The 17,766-nt window shown below is 48.7% G+C and overlaps 1 protein-coding gene across 1 annotated transcript; it reads right to left on the bottom strand.

Annotated features, from left to right (window-relative positions):
* Positions 1 to 1,079: 1,079 nt before the first annotated feature.
* Positions 1,080 to 8,224, bottom strand: LOC119375325 (translation initiation factor IF-2-like). Its single transcript, XM_037645503.1, has 2 exons — positions 7,965 to 8,224; positions 1,080 to 1,431 (listed from the first exon to the last, which is right to left on the bottom strand). The coding sequence occupies exons 1-2, from the start codon at positions 8,222 to 8,224 to the stop codon at positions 1,080 to 1,082; spliced, it is 612 nt and encodes a 203-aa protein (XP_037501431.1).
* Positions 8,225 to 17,766: the final 9,542 nt, after the last annotated feature.

The following is a 17,766-nucleotide window of genomic DNA, read 5'->3' as shown; positions in this document are numbered from 1 at the left end:
ATCTTTGCCAGCTTCCTCTTTTAGCACGCCGGCGCGTTCTCCTACCTTCTGACTTTATGTTCTTGAAGCTGATCAAGTTTTCGGCTGTTGGAGAGTCGCGAAAAACATTCCAAGCCTTGTTTTGTTTTCTGCGAGCTTCCTTACATTCATCATTCCACCAGGGAGTGCGTCGTTTTAAAGGAGATCCGTTGGTTTCGCGAATACAGATTGATGCCATATCAACGATAAACGCCGTCAAATGTTCAACTGCATCATCAATGGGTAGTTCCGAGATGGCTTCCCAGGTCATGTGAGTAAGTTCTTTATACCGCTTCCAGTCGGCTGACTCGACTTTCCAATGGGGAACGCGTGGAGAGCACTGGTCGTCTTTTGTTAACGTTATGATAATGGGAAAATGGTCACTGCCATATGTGCTTTTAATCACGTTCCACTGTAGATATGGAACGAGTGTACTTGATGCAATGCTTAAATCGATGGATGAGGATGTATTGTTTGCCATACTAAAGAAAGTAGGCTCCGTCCTGTTCAGTAAACATGCACCTGTAGAAAAGAGGAAGCTTTCTACTAGACGCCCTCTGGCATCACAACGGCTATCTCCCCACAGCGTGTTGTGAGCATTGAAATCTCCTACGACCATATAAGGTTCGGGTAGTTCACACATTAAATTTTCAAATTCTGTTTTTAACAGAGTATAGTTCGGGGGGATGTATATCGATGCAATAGTGATCAGCTTGTTAAAAAGTACTGCGCGGACCGCGACGGCCTCTAGGGACGTTTTTAGTTGCAGATGCCGGCAAGTGACTCGCTTATCTACGATTATTGCCACACCGCCCGACGAAGTCAGGGCGTTATCGCGGTCTTTGCGGTAAATGGCATAGTGCCGGAGAAAGTTCTTGTGAGAAGAATTAAGGTGCGTTTCTTGGACGCACAGCACCCTTGGACTGAACTTATAGAGGAGTTCCTTAATGTCAGCTAGGTTGTGGAGCAAGCCTCGAACATTCCACTGAAGTATTTTGGTATCCATTTTGTCGTGTTTTATGCTGTGCGTCTAAGGAAGGTGGGTTAACAAGACCTTTCACTCACGAGACCTTTTCAGGCCCCGTGATGCGGAGTTTTTCTTTCTTACTGCGCTCGAGTGAGCTTCGACGTTCCTTGGGCGTCTGAGACGCCGCAGGAGAGCTAGAGGTATCCACTTCTGAGGTGGTGGAGAGCGCCCGCTCAGCGGGCACATTTCCGAGTTTTTCGGGCCCTACTGCCGAAGCAGTGGCCCTGGGTCCGGCAGACGTGGGAGTCTGCTGGCCCTCATTGGCAAGGGGCGGAACAGCACTTGCTGCTCCAACCGGGGGCGCGGATGGCTTGACTGCAGTCACACTACGTGTGGCCGTTGCAGCCGCCGAAAGATGTGGCGCTGCGCCCCGACGCGTCACATCGCTGTGGGAAGGAGAGGACTGGTTGTGCAGAAAAAAACGCTTACGTGCTTCTTGGAAAGACAGGTTGAATTTAACTTTGAGTTCTATGATTTGTTTCTCTTTTTTCCACGAGGGACATGATCTCGAGTAGGCGGGATGGTCTCCTTCACAGTTGGCACAGCGGGTTGTTGAAGTGCAAGTGTCAGATGAGTGGTCGTTGGACGCACACTTTGCGCAAGTGGCACGCCCTCTGCAGCCCTGTGACCCATGTCCAAATCGTTGGCACTTGAAACATCGGCGGGGATTAGGTACGTACGGTCGGACTCGAAGTTTGCAGTAGCCAGTTTCGATTGACTCGGGTAAATCACTGGTTCCAAAAGTAATAACTATGTGTTTGGTAAGGATTTGCTTATCGTCTCGCCTTATCATTATTCTTTGAACCTTGACAACGTTGTGCTCTTGCCATCCTTCCAGTAATTCACTTTCACTAAGTTCAAGGAGATCATCTTTTGAAATGACGCCACGTACTGTGTTCATTGACCTGTGTGGGCCAACTAAGACAGGAATATCGCCGAAAGCCACAAGTTTGGATAGTCTGTCGTATTGGGGCTTGTCGCGAACCTCGAGAAGGAGATCGCCGCTTCCCATCTTCGTTATTTTATAGCCTGGACCGATCGCTTCCGTGAGAGACTTTGACACGAGGAATGGTGAAATAGTTCGAACGGTCTTCGTTTCGTGCTGACTCTGTATCACATGGTATTTGGGGAAAGACTGCTTAGGCTGGGCAAAAGTGAACGGTTCATCGGTGCGCCACCTTTTGAGGCGGCGATCAGGAAGTGCGGGAAAAGTGTTTGCCATATAAACATTCAAATTTCGGCGGCGATGGTGGCCACCCACCATCGAGCCCAACAAGGGGACGCTGCAAGGTAGAACACTTGAAGTCGCCAGCCATGCATCGCCGCTATAACCATAACTATAACTACCCAAGGTTGGGCAACTATAACTATAACTATAACTACCCATAACTACCCAAGGTTGGGCAACTACACAAGGTTAACCCTCGCCGCCATGAAGAACGGAAGTAAAAAGAAGTGAGGAGGAGACAGGAAAGGCTAAAAGTGGGAGAGAAAGACGAAGACGTGGGAGAGAGAGAGACAGGAAGAGGCGACTGCCGATTTCCCCTGGGTGGGTCAGCCCAGGGGTGCCGTCTACGTGAAGCCGGGCCCAAAGGGATGTGTTGCCTCTGCCGGGGGGCCTTAAAGGTCCAATCACCCGGCGTCGGCTCAATCCCCAGGATCCCCTTTTCCCCGGACACGGCAAAGCCACGCACGGCTAGGCGTGGGAGGAGGTCGAAACCCCCCCCGTTAGCTCGGGTCCGTGGTGTCGCTACACACCAAACGCCTGCTTCGCAGACGCCCCTGCGGGGAGTGCATGGAACTAGAAATGCTCTCAAAATGAGCACCAAGGGCATCTGCCTGCTTTTCCAAACTGTTTCCTTGCTCATCTACCAAGGGCAACGGATAAGTTTCCTGTCCCTTCAGCCTTCTCAGCCCATTCCATACCTTTCTTTCCTGCGTATACGAATTTATGCCAGAGATAAATTTCTCCCAGCTTTGTCTCCTGGCTTGCCGTCGGGTACGTCTTCCTTGTGATTTAGCCTGTTTAAATTCAACGAGATTTTCAGCGTTCGGATAACGGCGTAGTATGCCCCAAGCCTTATTTTGCTTCTTTCGCGCCTTTCTGCAGTCTTCATTCCACCAGGGAACACGTCTTTTGGATGAATAACCATTTGTTTCGGGGATGAACATTTGTGCAGAGTCAATGATAAAAGCAGTAAAATAGGTGACTGCGTCATCTATGTTTAAATTCTTCAAGAAATCTTGAGACAAGCGAGATGATTCCTTAAAACCCTTCCAGTCAGCCGACGCTAGCTTCCATCGAGGAAACTGTGGCAGAGAGCTTTGTTCCTCCCTTAATTTTAACACTGCAGGGAAGTGGTCACTTCCATACGGATTTCTGATCACATCCCATTCTAGATGTGGAAAAAGTGTTGCAGAACCAATTGTCAAGTCTATTGAGGAGTAAGAGTTATGCTGCGTACTGTAGTAGGTCCGTTCCTTTATATTAAAGAGACAGGCACCGGAACTAACTAGGAAGTTTTCTATCAATCTGCCTCTTCCGTCGCAGCGGGAGTCTCCCCACAGGCTGTTGTGGGCGTTAAAGTCACCGGCTAGAATGTACGGTTCCGGAAGCTGGTAATTAAACTGTAAAATTCTGTCTTGCTCACTTGACAGTTTGGTGGGAGATATATTGAACAGATAGTAATTAATCGATTGAAGAGAATCCCTCGTATTGAGACTGCTTCAAGCTCGGTTTGAAGTGTGATCTTTGTTGTTGTTGTTAAGTCGGGTTTTTTGGCGCAAAAGCAACTCAGGCTATGATACGCCAGCCACAAGGCTTTGAGAGATGACTCTTAACAGTGATCTTGAGCTAGATGTTCATGATAACATTACAGCGAGTGCGAGCGATGGTTATGTGAGGTGGCTGTAGAGGGGCCTAAAATTCCACGCGCAAAAGGCGGGTAAAACGTATATGAATAATAAAATCATGAGTGTGATGTGAAATGTGTCTCTTGACAATGAGTGACAATGTGGTCGTGATTATAGAACTATATGACTATGACAGGAATATGGTGCTACAAATTACTTAAAAAACCACATTCTTTCAGAAAATTGAGCACATCAGAAAACGGCACAAGTGAGTCATCTCCTAGAAGAAGGGATGGATGTAACGGTACGTGTTTTTTGTACAGTGCACTGAAGTGTTTTTGTCTTTGTGTCTCAGTGTGAAGGCATGAGATTAGTATGTGTATAACTGTTAACGGCTCTTGACAATATTGACAAGTTGGTTGGGGCTCGTTTGCAAGTAAGAAGTTGTGTGTCAGGTATGTCCGATTCGCAGTCTGCATACCACGACTTCTATAAACCGTTCTTGGTGACGACAGGTTTTCCATTCTCCTAGCGCTGGTTTTACCAGATGGAGCTTATTACTTTTGCATGTGTCCCAATGTTGCTGCCACTTTGTTAAGAGGGCCAGTTTTGTTACTCGCCGGCTATCTTTGAGGGGAACTTTTGCTTTCGTGACTGTTCTGTGAGCTGCCAGAAAAGCACATTTATCAGCCTTCTCGTTGCCAGGTATGCCAACGTGGCTTGGTACCCAGCAGAACCGAATCTGAGCTTCGTTGTTACGTATTGTCATATTTAGAATGTCGCCTATTAGTGGTTCACACTCAGATCTGAACTCAAGAGCTTTTAATGCGCTTAGCGAGTCTGTGTAAAGGACTGCCTTCTTGTGTTTCTTTGAGATTAGGTCTCGCACTGCCTCTCTCAGGGCGTAGACTTCAGCTGTAAAAATGGACATGCATTCAGGTAGCCTGATGCCAATTGCACTTTCCCCTGTCACGATCTTAAAGCCCACATGGTTTTTCGTTTTGGAGCCGTCTGTATAATATTCCGTGTAATCGCTGTACTTAAGTTGTAGTGCACGGAAATCTTGTATTATGTGTTCTGGTGGCGTGTTTCTTTTCTTCAGGTGGGTGAGTGACAAATCACAGAGTTGCGTGAAGTCAAACCATGGGGGCAGTCTGGGTGATTTCTGAGCAACGTTCAATACCTCTTTAGGGACGAAATTGGATTGGAGGTATTCTTCAAAACGTAAGATGAGTGGCTTGATTAAGTGTGGTTTGTTCAGATAATGTGTGCGTGAGGTACATTTGGAAAGAATATCATGACATATGTGTTCAGGTGATGACTTGATTCTGAGAACGTATAACAGAGTTAGTAGTGCTCTTCGTTGACATAGAGGAGGGTCGTTACAATATACATACAGACTCTGTACCGGTGATGTCCTGTAAGCACCGCTGGACAGACGTAGGCCAAGATGGTGTACAGGATCAGGACGTTTGATGTAGGACTCTCGTGCTGAGCCGTAAACAACACAACCATAGTCTAAAGTGCTGCGCACGACAGAGCGGTAGATTCGCAGCATACATAGTCGGTCGGAACCCCAATGTTTGTGCGATAATACTTTCAGAAGTTTGAGAGCCTTGTTCGCCTTAGTTTTTAGATTAGCTATGTGCGGAAGAAAATTTAGCTTTTGGTCGAATGTAATTCCTAAAAATTTATGCTGTGGTTTTATCGGCAATGTGACGTTGTTTAGATTCAAGATTGGGTCTGGGTGTAGGCCTCTCTTTTGGGTAAACAATAGCGACAGTTTTTTGCGTGGAGAATCGAAACCCATTTAGGTCGGCCCATTTCGTCAGCTTATTAATTGTAAGTTGGAGTTGCCTTTCACTTGTTGATAAGTTCGAGGCGCGACAGGCAATTTGTAAGTCATCAACGTAGATGGAGTACAGGACTGTGTGTGGTATGACCTTGTTAATCGAGTTCATTTTGATAATGAAAAGAGTTGTGCTGAGTACACAACCTTGAGGAACTCCGTTTTCCTGCACAAAAACGCGGGACAATACGGTGCCCAGACGTACCTGGAATGTTCTATTCGATAGAAAATCGCTCAAACAGTTCAACATTCTGCCACGAATTCCTAAATCAGCTAGGTCTCGGAGGATGCCAAATCGCCACGTCGTGTCATACGCCTTTTCCAAGTCAAAGAACACAGCAAGACAGTATTGTTTGTACAGAAAGACGTCGCGTATTTCCTGCTCTAGCCTGACGAGATAATCTGTGGTAGCACAACCCTTTTTGTAGCTACATTGGTGTGGGTCTACTAGGCGTTTCGAATAACGGATGAACGTGAGTCTGATGTTTATAATACTCTCATATGTTTTGGCCAGACAGCTCAACGCAATGGGCCTGTAGCTACTAGTGGAGGTTGAAGGCTTGCCAGGTTTTAGGAATGGCACCACTATGGCATTTTTCCAATCTTCTGGCATTATACCAGTTTCCCATATTTTGTTAAAAAACTGAAGGAGTGCTACTGTAGAGGCTTCAGATAAGTGTGCAAGCATTGTGTAGTGAATACGGTCCGGACCCGGTGCCGTTTTTTTGCCGGCGGAGAGTACTCGGTTTAATTCCTGTAATGTCAGAGGATTGTTATGAGCTTCGTTTGAAGTGGTCGTAAAGGGCAGTCTCTGGTTTTCTGCTGATTCTTTGTACCTGATAAATCGATCTGTGTAATTTTCTGAGCTTGAAATGTTGTAGAAGTGTTCGCCTAAAATATTTGCCTGTTCTTGTACTGTTGTTTGTGCGTGTGGACTTGTAAGTATCGGTATAGTGTATGACGAATAGTCTCCTCTGAATTTCCTGACTTTGTCCCAAAGACATTTAGATGGGATGGAGCTTTTAATGGATGTAATGTATTTTTGCCAGGAACACTTTTCCGCCTGCCTTCTAATGTAACGCGCTTTGGCTTTCACCTGTTTGAAGTGGATGAGGTTCTCGTATGTAGGGTACCTTCGGAGAAGTCCCCAGGCTTTGTTTTGCTGTTTTTTTGCTTTTGTGCATTCGTCTGTCCACCATGGATTCATCCGTTTACGCAGAGTCCCGTAAGTTCGCGGTATTGCTTTCTCTGCCGCTGACACTATGACTTCTACAAACTTTTTGTTAAGCTCGTTTATGGATAATTCTGGTGCGAAGGCCTTTTCGAGATTTGCGTTTTTTGTAAAGGTTGGCCAGTCCGCACGGTGTAAAATCCACCGACGAGGCCGTTCCGCTAAGGTTGGGTATGATGGTGTAAGTTTTATGATGGCGGGTAGGTGATCACTACCATATGACGTGTTAAGGACTTCCCATTTAAGATCGTTAAAAAGGCATGGTGAACAGAGGGCAAGGTCTAAACAGCTAAAAGTCCGCGAAGTTGATGAAAAGTGAAAGCACCAGAGTTTAAAAGGCAAACGTCATTCGATAGAATGAAATCTTCAATGAGCTGCCCTCTTTGGTCGGTTTTCTCACTACCCCAAGCGTGGAGTGAGCATTAAAATCTCCTACTAAAATAAATGGCTTCGGCAGCTTTTCTACTAGATTGTCTAAGTTTTTACAGCTGAAATTCACACGGGATGGAATGTAAAGCGAACATATGGTAATGGTTTTGTAGGATAAAATGGTGACGGCTACTGCCTCAAAGGATGTGCTCAGTTCGACATCTCGGGTAGGGATGCCACCCTGGACAGCGATGGCCACGCTTCCCGACAGTCGGCTGCAGCGTTCGCGATCTTTTCGGACTACTGTAAAGCCCTTAAGGACTTGGGTATGTTTCGCACCTAGATTTGTCTCTTGAAGGCAGAAAGCTGTTGGTGAATACTTGTTTATGATGTCCTTCACGTCACCTAAATTGTGTATGAGCCCTCTGCAGTTCCATTGAACCATGAAAGCCATAATAAAGTAGCAGCAATAAAAGTAAGCAAATGTATATATGTAGAGTTTTCAGCTATTTAAAAACGGTAGGTGACATTAAAGGAAGCTGGTCTATCTTACAGAGCCTTTACCGGGCCCTGTAATTAGGGATTTGTCTTTTTTGGAGCGGTCGAGGAGTTCTCGCCGCTCCTTTGGCGCTGTCTGCGCCTTCCCACTGGAAGTTGTGTCCATTGCCTCTGGCAAGGCAACGGGCACACGCTCCAGTGGGTTGCGTTTTCGTTGTGTTGGCTTCGCCTCAACAGACGAAGCCTTTGGCCCCACGAGGCCGGAGGTCGAGGGGACCTCTACTGCTGCCGGCCGGCCCTGGCTGCAACCAAGGCTTGCAGCAGCCGCTGGTGTGGCCGTGTCGTTCGTAGGCGGAGCAGCCTTGGCTGCTTCCGCCATGGGGGCGGGTAGCGTTCGCCTCTGCACACTTCGTGTGGCATGGGCGACCGCTTGTGGCCGCTGCAGTGCTGCCCCCTGTTGCACTGCAGAAGCAAACGATGGTTTCTGGGGAAAAGTCAGTGTTGCACGCTGTCGGGCTTCTCGAAAACTGATGTTTTGTTGGAATTTGATTGTAAGAACTTCTTTCTCTCTTTTCCAGGCTATGCACGAGCGAGAGTATGCGGGGTGGGCGCCGTCGCAGTTCGCGCAACGACGGGTTTCATCCTCAGCCCTGCAGTCATCGGTGGAGTGCCCAGTTGTGGCGCACTTCGCACAGGTAAGTTGCCCACGGCAGCTCTGCGATGCGTGGCCGAACCTCTGGCACTTGAAACAGCGCCGCGGATTGGGTATGTACGGTCGGACGCGTAGCATAAGATAGCCTGTTGTGATTGCTTCAGGGAGTGTGCTGGAGCCAAAGGTGACTATAATGTGTTTTGTAGCAATTTCCGTGTCATCCTGCCTTATTTTGATTCGTTGTACATGTATAACATTTTCATCTTTCCACCCGTCCAAGAGTTCTTCATCTGTGAGGTCCACAAGGTCATCATCTGAAACAACGCCTTTAACTGTGTTCATTGTTCTGTGCGCGGTAACTGTAATGGGTTTATCTCCAAATGCTACGAGGTTGCTCAGTTTGTGATATTGGGTGTTATCCTTTAGTTCAATTAGAATGTCACCACTGGCCATTTTGGTGGCTTTGTAGCCGGCGCCAATGGTTTCAGTGAGGCATCTAGAAACCAGAAATGGTGAAATATTTGTTGCTTTCTTGTTACTGTCACAGTGGATGACATGGTATTTCGGGAAGGTGTCTTGTTTCTTGAAATAGAATGTCGAGGTTGCTTCGGTGCGTGTCCTTTTCGGGGCACGATCGCTGGGTGAGGTGTTCGAGGGTCCCATGAAGAAAGTCATTTGTTCGGCAACGGCGCCTACCACCCACCACGGAGCCCAACAAGGGGGCGTGGCAGGACATGTTAAAAAGTCTGCATCACGCCAGTAGTACGCCGTCACTATAACCTAATATGGTCTACCCAAGGTTGGGGAGCCACACACGGTTAGCCCTTGCCGCCAGGAAAAACGGAAGTAACTAGAAGAGAGGAGAAGACAGGAGAGATGTAAAATGAGAGAAAAAGACGAAGATCAGGGAAGAGGGAGACAGGAAAAGGCGACTGCCGATTTCCCCTGGGTGGGCCAGCCTAGGGGTGCCGTCTACGTGAAGCCGGGGCCAAAGGGGTGTGTTGCCTCTGCCGGGGGGCCTTAAAGGTCCAATCACCCGCCGTCGGCTCAACCCCCAGGATCCCCTTTTCCCCGGACACGGCAATGCCATGCACGGCTAGGCGTGGGAGGGGGTCGAAACCCCCCCGTTAGCTCGGGTCCGTGGTGTCGCTACACACCAAACGCCTGCTTGCGCAGACGCCCCTGCGGGGTGAAGTGTGATCTGTTGGCAGGAAACAGACCTGTCTACAATAATCGCCACCCCACCGGACGAGGCATTAGCATTGTCACGGTCTTTGCGGAAAATAGCGAATTGTACAAAGTTAAATTGTTTCGGATTTAGATGTGTCTCCTGGACACAGAACACCTTAGGCTTATGGTTGCAGAGTAGTTCAGTTATGTCATCGAGATTGTGAATAAGTCCTCTCACGTTCCATTGCATTATCTGTGTAGACCATGATGACAGAATAGAGGAGGGTGTTCTGCGTCTACTGGAGAACATTGGGTTATCAAGAGTCCTTTTCTGGACACTGGATTTTCTGATTCCCTTTCGGGGCGCGCTCGATAGAGCTGCGCCGGTCTTTAGGCACCAGAGGTGCCGGTGTTGTGTCCATTGCCTCCCGCGAGGCGCTGGACACCCGCGCACGCAGGCTGACAGTCCGTGCTTCAGACCTAGCCTCACGAGGCGTGGTCTTGAGGCCCGACGAACCTGGAGTCACGGGACTCTGTGACTGAGTCGGTGGAGCAGCCTTAGCTACTGCCACCACGGGGGCGGGCGCCACAGCCAGCGGCTCGCTACAGGCGGGTCGTGGGAGTGACGCAGGCTGGTTCGACGCTGCCCCGTTACGCGCCGCATCAGCAAAGCTTCCTTTATGAAAAATGGAGCACCTTCTTCTGGCATCTTTATACGATATGTTTTCTCTTATTTTCAAGGTGATTATTTCTTTTTCTTTCTTCCAGGTTTCACAGGATCGAGAATATGCAGGATGATCGCCATCACAGTTTATGCAGTGGGCTTTGCCAGAGCAGTTTTCCGAAGAGTGGCCTTTCTCTCCACACTTTGCACAGGTAAGGTGGCCTCGACAGCTTTGAGAGCCGTGGCCATACTTCTGACATTTGAAGCATCGGCGCGGGTTTGGAATATAGGGTCTTACTCGGGTTTTGTGTAGCCCGTTTCGAGGGTTTCTGGCAGGGTGCTTGAGGCAAAAGTTATGATTAGATGCTTTGTTGGTATTTCGGTGTTCTCTCGTCTGATCTTTATTCTTTCTACAGTGATGACATTCTGGTCCTTCCAACCATCCAAAAGCTCTGCTTCTGAAAGTTCCAGCAAGACAGTTTCAGAGACTACGCCTCGGACAGTGTTCAAAGATCGGTGGGGCGTTACTGTTACTGATGTGTCAGCAAAAGCTCTAATGTTAGCAAGTTTTTCATATTGTGCCTTGTCACACAGCTCCAGAAGGAGGTCGCCGCTTGCCATTTTGCTCGCTTTATATCCCGGTCCGATTGTTTGTGTCAGTGAATTCGCCACGAGGAATGGAGAAATCGCTCTTACTGGCTTCTCAGGTCTGTTGCTATGTATAACATGACAGCGGGGGAAAGACTCATTCTGCTTGAAAAGGAAGTTGACGGAGACTTCGGTGCGCGCCCGCTTTGTGGCGGTGCGATCAGCTAGCAAGGGAAACGCTTTATGCATGACATGTATATTTCTTTCGGCAACGATGGCGGCCACCCACCACGGAGCCCAACGAGGGGACGGTACGAGTTTAGCATTACTTGCACGCGTCAGCAGTACATCATTGCTATAACCTAATGCGTCTAGACCAAGGTTGGCTATTTGCACAAGGTTAACCCTTGCCGCCAGGAAAAACGGAAGTTAATTGAAGAGAGGAGAGGACAGGAAAGGTGAACAGTGAGAGAGAAAGACGAAGATGTGGGAGAGAGATAGGAAAAGGCGACTGCCGATTTCCCCTGGGTGGGTCAGCCCAGGGGTGCCGTCTACGTGAAGCCAGAGCCAAAGGGGTGTGTTGCCTCTGCCGGGGGGCCTTAAAGGTCCAATCACCCGGCGTCGGCTCAACCCCCAGGATCCCCTTTTCCCCGGACACGGCAAAGCCACGCACGGCGGGCCGTGGGAAGGGGTCGAAACCCCCCCGTTAGCTCGGGTCCGTGGTGTCGCTACACACCAAACGCCTGCTTACGCAGACGCCCCTGCGGGGTGCGCTTATAAGCTTTGTGCTTCAACATGAAGCTTAAACAGCTCTGCTTTTAAAAGAAACAGAGATTCCAGCGCACGTAATTGTATTAAGGCCACAAAACCGCTAAAGCGGGCGTACACAAGCGGCTTGGGGATCTCGAGCCCTAAAATTCTTTTTTAAAGAATTTTAGTAGGCGCGTGTTAAATGAAAACAATACCTCGTTCGGCTAGTCTGATAGCGGACATCCTGTTGGTTTACTTTACAAAATCATTTTTCTGCTCAACTTCTTCGCGCTCTATACTTCCTAATCATGAAATTTCATTGAAGAGCTTCCTGCACGAGCACAGCCATCGTGCACTATACGTGCATGACTAAAAAGCGCAAGGCACATTCGCTTAGCACAGAGGCGCAGATTAATTTACATGCACGAATTAAACGTGAAACTGGTAGCATGTACACAAGCGGCAACACAGCGGTAAATGACATCATAGGCTGTCAGCCACAGAAACGCAGACCACGTACATAACGTACAACACATGCCAGGTAACCACCGCAGCTGACGCGCGGCTGCATTAACCTGCGATATCGAAATGTCTTCCCCTCACAACATCACGGTAACATCCCAAGCTCGTGCTTACGTAATTACGTAAACGCAACACATCACGCTTGACACAGCGTGATCGCTGCAAAATTTCAGTCTGCCCAAGCGATCGAAACGCGAGCCATAAAACTCCTTTTTTTGTCAGCGTGACAAAATTATTTTTAAAGTTTGTGCGCCTGAAAGGGCCCCATTGCACAACAAATAATAAGTGTGTGTTAATGGTACGTTGTTTATACCAGCAATATTCAAGCTACATACTCAAGTACATATCTCTCATAGCACGGAGCAGTCGGTCGGGGTCCATTTGCTGCGTCTGATGTTTCTGATCCAAAGGCGTCGTCGCTTCTTTTCCTTGGGAAGCCTAAAATGCGGAAACCCTGCGCGCTGCTGTTTACAGCCAACCGCAACAGCAGCCCATCGCACGCAATAAATTCACACTTGAATGCGAGGAGCAGAAGCCATGAATACGCGCGGCTTCGCACAAAGCTTCGTAACCTACGCGCGCTCCTCAGCGATCGTGTAAGTGCGGCGCGCCGGCGTCTCTCCGTCGCGGCAGCGCCGGACTCCGCGCCGCGCTGTCGGCACTGCCGCCCGCCGCCGCCGGCGAGCAGAGAGGGTTTACGTCACAAGAAGAGGGCGGCGCTCGGAGAGCGGCGAGATGAAACAATCGCCAAACTCTCCCGCAGGGTATATATGGCTCTGCAACTAGCCACCGGCTTGACACGTGGGCTTCTACGGAAGTTACGCTACCAGTTTACATATACACTCTAAGCCAAGATCGAGTATTTGGGGAGTATTTCTGCCACACAACAATAATCGTCATCTGGCTTGCTCGCGTTTCCTTTCTTGAAAACCCAGCTCTCGTCACTTTCCTGTCAAGAATGCTATGTCACGCTGATAACGCGCGCGCCGTTCGTGACCGGGAAGTGCCGCGACCGCGGTGATAACGCGAGGTGGATGACGATTGTTGTGTGGCAGAAACACTCCCAAAATACTCGATTTTAGCTTAGAGTGTACCTTGGTGTTATCATCAAGCTTTAAGGAATGTTATTGCATTCTGAAGCAGCTGCCCCGACAGTTGGCTCACACACATGGCGCCGCGCTGCCGGATACGATATGCTTTCATTAGCTCTCCTATTGATTACTGCAGAAGAAATGTATTGTTTTCGAGATTGAGAAATGTACCGAGTTCTCATGCGAGGGATTTTAGTTCTTAACGACTGAATAATTGTAGGCGCAAAAATGGGCAAGTAGCTTACCACAGATCATGCAGAAATATTCACAAAAGAAAGCGAGGTACCACGCGGCGTATATTTTGCTTCTTCTATTTATGCATATAACGAGTATCTCAGGGATCACATTGCTTACCGTTAACAAAAATCGGCAGATCACTCCTACCATGGGAATCGATGTTAAGCGCAGCATGCGGCGGTTAGGTAACTGCGGCATATTATTTTACATTGAGCGAAACTTTACGAAATGACGCTAAAGATATGTGCAAATTGTATACCCGCACACATATCTTGAAGAGTCGCACATGTGTTATATATCCAGTTGTTTACAGTGGCTCAACGATGCCGACAGCAACGTGGGTATTAGCAACGCCGTACGCGGTAAGCTAATACGTAGGGCTTATACTTGTCCGCGCTGATGGAGAACACACGCACGTTTCGCGAGTCCGTGTGTATGTGTGGAAGGGGTTGTTGAGTTATGGCGACGAGCGCAATGTCTGTTATGCTAATTGATGTGTGTAACGCAGACCTCTCAGATTCCGCTGCTTGTATGTTTCTGTTCTGTGTCAGGCGGCCGCCCAGGTGGCCAGCGCAATGGCCGGATGCGGCCTACGTTGGCGTTGCGCATAGCTGTGTTATATTCGCAATGCCCACGAACTATAGGTGGCGCGCCGTGCTTTTCAAGATGGCGCCAGGAGGAGGGTCAACCCGTTTGTTAGCATAGGAACAGATAGTACGTGCGGACGTACGGTCCGTGCCACTTTCACCGGATGAAGTCATGAGCTGTGCTGAATTGGATATGAGACTGAACTACTTTCCCAAACCATGGAAAGTGCTAAGTACTCGCCACCTTATTATTTGCTGTGGTGTGAAAGGTTATATTTCAGCTCCGTTACCGTGCATAACGATGCTTTGCGAAATCCTGTGCATGCTACATAAAACTGCATGAACTAAAATTGACGTATGAGCAGAACGGCACTCCGAGGTAGTACGTGCCGAGCCAACGTTTATAGATACGTTGTACCGAGCCTACCTTACGGATTTGCCGCAGTAGTAGGCCGCCAGCGAGTAGCGCCATCGCTGCTGCACGGGACCGCCCGTTTAACGTGGACGTGGTGATGGTTTGCAAACATAATACGTCGTCGTCATTAGTTGTGCAGTCGGGAACGTGGAGTTACGTCTTCAACGGAACACGAGAATTTAACTTCCCATTCAGTAGCGCTTTTGTGTCATAGCCATGCTGAGACTCTAGCCGTGTGCAATTCACTTCACTCGCATGTTGCAGGCTCGATCAGCACGATCGAAACACGAATATCGAAAAGAATGCATACGTATCCTTTTCGCAACGTCGAAGAAGTTAGCCGAGAGGCGTGGAATGTGGCCGTGACTGCACGTTCCAACGCTCTAACCATTTCGCTTCTCTGGTCGAGCTCAAGCGTGTTGGCGGCATGCGGCGCTCCATAATATCCACAATAATTCATACATGCAATGCACAAGAGGAACCATGCTTTTATTTTGATCTTGCTCAAGGATATTGTACATTAAATACAATCAAAGTGACTTACGAGCGTGAATGAGCATTAACGCACGAGGGGACGTGAAGTGCAACTCGCTCCTCGTGAGTTAGCAGCTGATCGTTCACCGTCGCTGTCACTATCGTTGCCTTCACAGTCTTCTACGTCCAGTGAAAAATCCTCGTCGTCAAGATGGTTTCTTTCAACATCACTGCTGAAAGCAATCTGAAGAATTTCCTCCGCCGAACAACTTCGACCACTCCGCGTCACCACGTATTTCGCATTTCGCTCTCAGATTGCTCAGATCGGTCAACGAGCAAATCGCTTGCAGTGTGCTGCCACCTATTAACAAACGTAAAAAAACAAGCGGCGCAGCGCTGGCTATGAAACCAACACACTGGCGAAGGACGGCTTGGAAAGCGTTCGCTCCACGAAAGATGTGGAGCAGACGCGACCTCGAATGATTGAAACGTCGCTCGCACGATTAGTAACAGCGCTTTGCTGACAAAGGATAGAGGCATATTTTAATGTATCGACAACTTGAGATCGCTCAGTTTTATAAGAGCACATCGCGAGCCGGCGTGACCTCCCGCGTACAGTGTTATGGGATTCATGCACTACAAGAAACACTGACGAATGCTATATACAAGTAAAGCAGGGTGAGCTTCAACTGAATATGTCAGGCGATAACATTTAACTAACCTACGTGGCTACAGAAAGCCTCGCGAAGCTGAAAGTATGCGTACGCTGTGGGCTAGCATTGAAAGCGCGAGTCGCCAGGTATTTTCACGAAAACTTCGCGCCTCGCAAGAACGAATCGGATTTCTCGTGTCACGGAGGGCCCGGTTTGTTCACTGATGCAGGGAACATGCCAAGTCCTAGTGTTCCTTCCTTGCCAATGCGTTAACACTGAGGTTAGCACAGCCGAACAAGGGAGCGACTGCGTAGTGCTGCCATTTTGTCGTCTACTAACCCTCCTCGAGAGGACGCTCCTGAATTCCGCTTGGCGGCGCGACAGTCTATGGGCATTGCGAATATGCTGACGCCTCCACACCTCCAATGAAGCTGATTGCTGTGGACGATACAGGGAGCTCATCGTCAAGCAAAACATTTTACATTTTATTGCGATAGCAATTATATGGACAGTCTCGGCTGATTTTTGCCGTCGCCATGCTCCGTATTACACACGTTATATTTATATATATATATATATATATATATATATATATATATATATATATATATATATATATTGCTACGTACGTTTTTCATCACTTTTGCTGTATTCGCTTTTCGCCCGCAAAGTGCCAGCAACGCTCAGCGCAAACCACGCCTCAGTGTTCGAGAAGCTTCCCGCTTATTGTAGATAGTTTTCTGAATATTGCGTGCAAGACGCGAACACTCGAGCTTATTCTAGTTTGCGCAGCAAGCAGCGATAACTCCGGAATATTCGACGTCACATGTATAAATACCGACGCGCTTCAGCGCTTGTCAGTTTTTCGACGGCCGACGCCCAGTTCGCCGCTATCAGTGTACAGCGTGTATTGCTGTAGTTTGAGTTTTCATTTCCCGGCCACAAGTTCGGCCAAATAAAGAGTGTCATCTTGACCACCCCAGCGGTTGTCTTCGTCGACGTCACGACCCCGTGACTATATATATAAAAGCCACAAATAAAATAATTCAGAAAACCTTTCCGACGCGCGGAATCGAACGGGCGACCTCCCGCTTTGCAGCGCGCGGCGTTAGACGGTTAGGCTATAGTAGTTAGGCCATGAACAGTACCATCTTTCAGCCTGCTTCAGCATGCTTTCTTACTCAACACATAGATGGCACGATGTGCGCGCGTGGCGCGCTCTAAAGATTGTCGCCCCGCTCCTTCGAACGCCCTTACTCTTCGCCCTACAGGGCGTGGTCGGCTTTGTGCGCTTATCTCGAGGAAAGAAGGGGGCAGCCTGGGGGTTGGAGCGGGGGGTTGTATGCCTTGTGATTTCCCGCGATGTCCGCGCTGAAGTCACAGTGCGTACGCAGGTCACTTCGCTCGCTGTAGCGGCCGCGTTTGCGAAAGGAGCGCGCTGTTCAAACAGAACAACTGACAGTTCGCACTCGTCCTGCGTGTACATGTTCGTGTTGTGCGTCCTGCTCATAGGCGTATCTACCGAGGGGGGTGGCCCAAGGGAGGCGCTAGCGCCCCCCCCCCCCCACTGAGAAATGTTGGGCGGCGGAGCCCCCCCACTTTTGACAGTGGTTATTGTCGGCTGCAGACTGGGAAACAAACAAGGCAGTTTTACTTGAACGCAGCAATAACTTAATTTTGTAATAAAATTTGTCCTACGATTCTGCTGTGACGACTGTCCTCCGTGTGTCATTACCGCGCACTGAAGCTACCTGCGGTGCGGGCTGCCTATTCCAGGCTTGTGCGTCTTGCGCTCGAGCTTGCAGAGGAGGCTATCGCTCAGTAAGGACTCTATAACATTACAGCAATCTGTCATGATTTTGTTCTGTCTGGCCTGAAATTTAAGTAATCCGCGACGCAAATATGGGCGGGAACCAGTAAACGTTTTATAGCCTGATCAAACGCTCCCCTTTTTCAGGAAATTCGGTTTCTTTCTTTGAAAACGAACAGCATCGCCATTGCTCCATATTCAAGCTGCTGTGAGTTCACGAGTGTGCAGAAGTGTCCATTTTTTTTTTTTTTTGCTCTGCTAGCCAGGACAGCTAAAATAGATTCCGACTACCCTATTGAAAATTTATC

The sequence above is a fragment of the Rhipicephalus sanguineus genome, chromosome 11, assembly GCF_013339695.2.
Source record: "Rhipicephalus sanguineus isolate Rsan-2018 chromosome 11, BIME_Rsan_1.4, whole genome shotgun sequence".
In the NCBI taxonomy this organism is placed as follows: Eukaryota; Metazoa; Arthropoda; class Arachnida; order Ixodida; family Ixodidae; genus Rhipicephalus; species Rhipicephalus sanguineus.
Note: the sequence above shows the minus strand (reverse complement) of the source record. Positions and strands in the feature narration are given on the sequence as shown.

Excerpts from the sequence above, each read along its gene's own strand:
- LOC119375325 (XM_037645503.1), bottom strand. The coding sequence starts at position 8,224 with ATGGCGGAAGCAGCCAAGGCTGCTCCGCCTACGAACGACACGGCCACA. Across the intron at positions 1,432-7,964 it reads CAGACAGCGCCAAAGGAGCG|CGATGTGACGCGTCGGGGCG; the intron begins GCGAGAACTCCT and ends TCCTTCCCACAG.